Source organism: Dipteris shenzhenensis, chromosome 11 (assembly GCF_047967505.1).
Source record: "Dipteris shenzhenensis isolate YYH24624 ecotype China chromosome 11, Dip_SZ_1.0, whole genome shotgun sequence".
NCBI classification, from domain to species: Eukaryota; Viridiplantae; Streptophyta; class Polypodiopsida; order Gleicheniales; family Dipteridaceae; genus Dipteris; species Dipteris shenzhenensis.
This window is the reverse complement of record NC_141606.1, coordinates 28,557,052-28,561,257: the sequence shown is the minus strand read 5'-3', so window position 1 is coordinate 28,561,257 and position 4,206 is coordinate 28,557,052. Positions and strand designations below refer to the sequence as shown.

At 40.5% G+C, this 4,206-nt stretch overlaps 1 protein-coding gene across 2 annotated transcripts; it reads right to left on the bottom strand.

Moving 5' to 3' along the window:
• Positions 1-2,101: 2,101 nt before the first annotated feature.
• LOC147896863 (uncharacterized) lies at positions 2,102-3,302 on the bottom strand. 2 transcript variants are annotated; one of them, XM_087382036.1, is made up of 2 exons: positions 2,728-3,301; positions 2,102-2,163 (listed from the first exon to the last, which is right to left on the bottom strand). In XM_087382036.1, the coding sequence occupies exons 1-2, from the start codon at positions 3,109-3,111 to the stop codon at positions 2,137-2,139; spliced, it is 411 nt and encodes a 136-aa protein (XP_087238162.1). In that variant the 5' UTR covers positions 3,112-3,301; the 3' UTR covers positions 2,102-2,136. The 2 variants fall into 2 exon arrangements, with proteins under 2 accessions (XP_087238162.1, XP_087238161.1); XM_087382035.1 differs by lacking the exon at positions 2,102-2,163 and adding an exon at positions 2,376-2,595 and having other exon boundaries at positions 2,728-3,302.
• Between the last annotated feature and the right edge of the window lie 904 nt (positions 3,303-4,206).

Below are 4,206 nucleotides of genomic sequence, written 5' to 3'. Positions count from 1 at the left end.
TAGACAACCTTCCCTTTAAATATGCTATTTAATTCATAATGTTCTTCAAATAAGTCCTTTATTGTAAACTTCTCCAAAAGTCTAGGATAGTCTCTAAGATTTTGGTACTTCCCCACCTTGCTTCTTAGTAGTAGCTTTAACATAACTAGTTTAATGACTAGTTAAATCACATTAAAGTTTTTTTTGTTAATATAAACATGGCGAATATTTTAGCAAGAGAGGGTGGTCAGCCCTAATAGACCTTTTACAAAAAGGGGCTCAAAATGGGTGAAGACCCTAAACCCATGCTACTAACAGCACCAAAGATCACTCTATACACATCATGATTTCTAGCAAGGATCTACTTGCTATCAGATCTTTTTTTTGTAAGGATCCAACTAAGATCTCTTAGATTAGCACAAGTTAAAGCTATAATTGATTCTCTCCACCCAAAATGAGGTTTCCTCAAAAAAGTTTCCAATTACGAGTTCCCAATATCGTTTCCCATATCACCACCAACATTGCCACCTACAAACAAGACCAACACACTCCCAATGTGGATGGACTAGTAAATTACATGAAAGTGAACCTTACCACAACTTCAAACTTCATCTCTTGTATCTATGCATCAAAAGGTTATAAAAACAAGACATTTTAACAATTTCTTTAACACTAAGTCCATCTTTGAGCTTAGAACCTCACACTCCCTATTGCTTTTCAAAGGCTTGGATACTTTCATACTATTGAATTGGCAAGCACTCAAGTTCTCAAAGCGGATTCACATTTCCCAAGATACAAAACAAAACCTTTTTATATTCCACACCAACTTACAAAAAATCATTGAAGTCACTTCAAAGAGGGAGTTTCCAAACATCGTTCACATGTCATTGACAGCCCATCACACTGGCCCACTACTTCCATTATCAATGGACGCCCTCTTGCACTTAAACTTTTAGTACATTTTATATTTAAGTAAACAAAACAAGTCATAAATATGGAAGCTAATCCCATTCATGAAACACTAGTATAAAAGGCCCTTCTTGGAAAGAGAGGTGGGGGGAATGAAAGCTACTAGAGCAACTAGATTGCCCAACAAGAACTTGTTGTATGTCCTACATTTTTAACTTTATCTACAAAACTCAATCTAAGAGCCTTGCATGGCAAGGCTCTTAAGATATTTAAGATAATTAGATACCAATCCAATCCCAACAAGAATGCCCTTTGAATTTAAAACCTTGATTGCTATTGGAAAAAGGCTCACATCTCTTGACAACTAAATGTAATCACATTAGGCAACATTTATATAACAAGCTCGTGCAAAAAATGCTTTTAAAACCTTGGTGTTTAAAATAGCAAGGCTTGTCACTTGAAAAAGAAAAAGGAAAAGAATATCCACTCAATGCTTGCATGATATATAAGGCACGCAAGGAGGGTAAAATGTAGAGGGAGCAATCACTAACGTAATCTTCACATAATCCACAAGGCTATGTTTACATAAAAGCAAACTCTTTATTACACGTGACTCGGCTCTATACTCACATTAGAGTGCATAATCTACAAGGCTAGATTTAAATAAAAGCAAACTCTTCATTTAACTTGAGAACAATCTAAAAGGCTAGATTTAAATAAATGCAAACTCTTTGTTAAACTTAACTCGGCTTTGTACTCGCAATTGATATAAATTGGCCTTGATATGTGGGCTGACTCAAAAACATCTAGGGAAAATGTACAATTTGGGCGATTATCTTTCTTTAAAGAATTCGAAGAAATAGCTTACCCATCTACATTACCCTCACACTCCAAGAGAAGGAAAATATACATCTACCCCTAGTTCTATAAGGCCAAATTTTTATGGAGTATAATAAAGACTTTCCAATCCTGATTGGCTTCCACATGTAGACTGTCAGCTAAAATCCACCCTTGCTAAGATGACCTTCTGAGCAGACTGAATGCAAGAGCCTCGGCTTTCAGACATGCAATGGTTGGATGTTGGTGTGTGCTTACATTGTAGTCTCGAGAAGCTGAGCTCCCAAATAACAGATGTCTATATACAAAGAGAGACTATTCCCTCAGTTTTAGAGGGAACGATTTTGCAAAGCTCAGCTTTCTCTGCAACATTTCCCAACAGGTGATGATATTGATTTTGATAGATTTGGCTCAGTAGATGGAAGGCGATCTAGGTTCCTGCAAAAGTTCTTAGTTATGACATATACAAAAGCATAAGCTCAAAATCCATTGCCACCCCAAGTAAGATCGTTGAAAAAATCGGCCTATTGAACATACAAAAACTTAGCACACATCTCGCTTTTGTTACTTCAAAGCAAGATCGTAGAAATCGAGAAAAACAATAGCATTGCATCAAAGAAATCAGCAAAATCGTTCTGCTTCAACCTGCATTAGCTTAAAAGCACACATAGCGTTTTTTCTCATTTCATCTTGAAATTCAGGGATTCACAAACTTTACACATCCCACAAAATTGCAGGAGACAGTTCGGAGGCTTATCCGCCCTCAGAATCTTTCAGTTCTGTTATACATAGAGGTTACTATACAGAGATCATGCCGTCGAGCAGTACCAATCTTCGAACAAACTTCACAGATATTGCCGTAGCTCTTGTCTGTTTCCACATCAATCTCTCCAAACATCATCTTTCGTGCAGGAAAGCATCGGCATTCCTAATAGAATTGTCAACAAACCCAGCGGAAGGTGTGAGGTTCTTGCCATGCCTCGGCAGAGAGCTTGATGTTACCTGCATTAGAAGTTGGTTGCCCACAAACAGCTCGTTTATGTGAGGAGTGGTCTTCCTGGCTACATCAATCACCTCCCCAAATGCTCCCTTAACTCTGGAGCTCAAGCTTCCTTTGGAATCTCTTGGCATGCAGAAAGAGAGAGATCTCTTCGCTCTCTCCTTGCTCGCTGAGGAAGGCGGTTTCCCAAGATGTATCACGCGCGCTTCTTCTTCTTCTTCTTTTACTTCTTCGTCGGCAAAGCCCAACCTGTCGTAGCCAGCATCCAGTTGCTCGAGAAATCCAGCTGCCCGGATACTGGGACTACGAGTCCCTCGGAAACAACTTGCAAAAGAAAAGCTCGATGCTCTGCTGAAGCTTTTCTTCCTGCTCATCTTGGTAGACATGACGCTTAGGCGCTGGAAGTAATTTCAAGTGGAATCCCTTTAAACCGTCAAGGCTGCAGCAGCTGCATCTGTGGAGCCCCGCAAGCGCTAAAATGTTCTGCTAAAGAGCTTACAAGCATTTTTACTTCCTGGTCCATGAAAAGGCCGGCATCTTGCTCTGCTATGCGTACAGCCTCTACTGGGTCCTGATACAGAGTAATACAGACTCCAGAGGCTCGACGGAGTACGGTTGTCTAAAAGATTTTACAAGATCCACGCCGCACTCATCACGAACCGTATTGAGGCCCTTGAGGAGCGGCCAGACAAGCAGGCTGAATTTACTGAAGCACGCAAGCTGCGGACCGCGGTGCAGAAAAGCATGTGGAGTTTAAAGGGTCGCCAGAACTATGAAGGAAGTGATGACGGTGCTCTTAAATTCTCGCCGCTTGAGTAAGTAGAATTCAGAACGGACAGCGTGCTAAGCGCCCAATTTTCAGCCTGCTGTGCAGTAGAAATCAATTCGATTTGATCTTACTCTGTAAGAGACATGACGGATGGCTGAACCGTCTCATCTTTACATTGGAATCATTGGATTCTGCACTCTGCAGAGGCTAAACCGATTTTGTAATTACGCCTTCGCCTTCCGGAACTCTATAGAACGTGATTTTTGTCTTTGAAGTCGGGCAGTGATGAATCTGTTACGAATTAGCAGCTCGAACTTTCCGTATCGTTAGAACTTAGCTCGATAGCTCGCAAATAGAAGCAGGTAATGCAAATTTTCTGGTCGAATCAGAAACTGATTCGCCTTCAAAGTGATATCGCCTCTGAAGTCCGACAGTGATGAATCGGTTACGAATTAGCATAAGCAGGTCGAACTTTCCGTGTCGTTAGCTCAAATGCTCGTCAAGAGAGCAGGTAATGCAAAAATTTTCTGCCCGAATCAGAAACTAGATCACCTTCAATTGACACACGTCGCAGCAAGCCATGCAAATTTTGCTACAAAATGCTTGAGACGAGATCAAAGAGAGCAAGCATGATGAAGAAACTTTCTCTACTCAAAAGACATTGGAAACTGATTGCTGCAAATTGCCCACAAAAAGCCACACTGCAAAAATC

What these genes read in the sequence shown, in the direction of transcription:
- LOC147896863 (XM_087382035.1), bottom strand. Translation starts at nt 3,111, where the DNA reads ATGTCTACCAAGATGAGCAGGAAGAAAAGCTTCAGCAGAGCATCGAGC. An exon ending in GCAACCAACTTCTAATGCAG is followed by an intron (nt 2,596 to 2,727) that starts GTAACATCAAGC and finishes ATGTGGAAACAG; the next exon opens with ACAAGAGCTACGGCAATATC.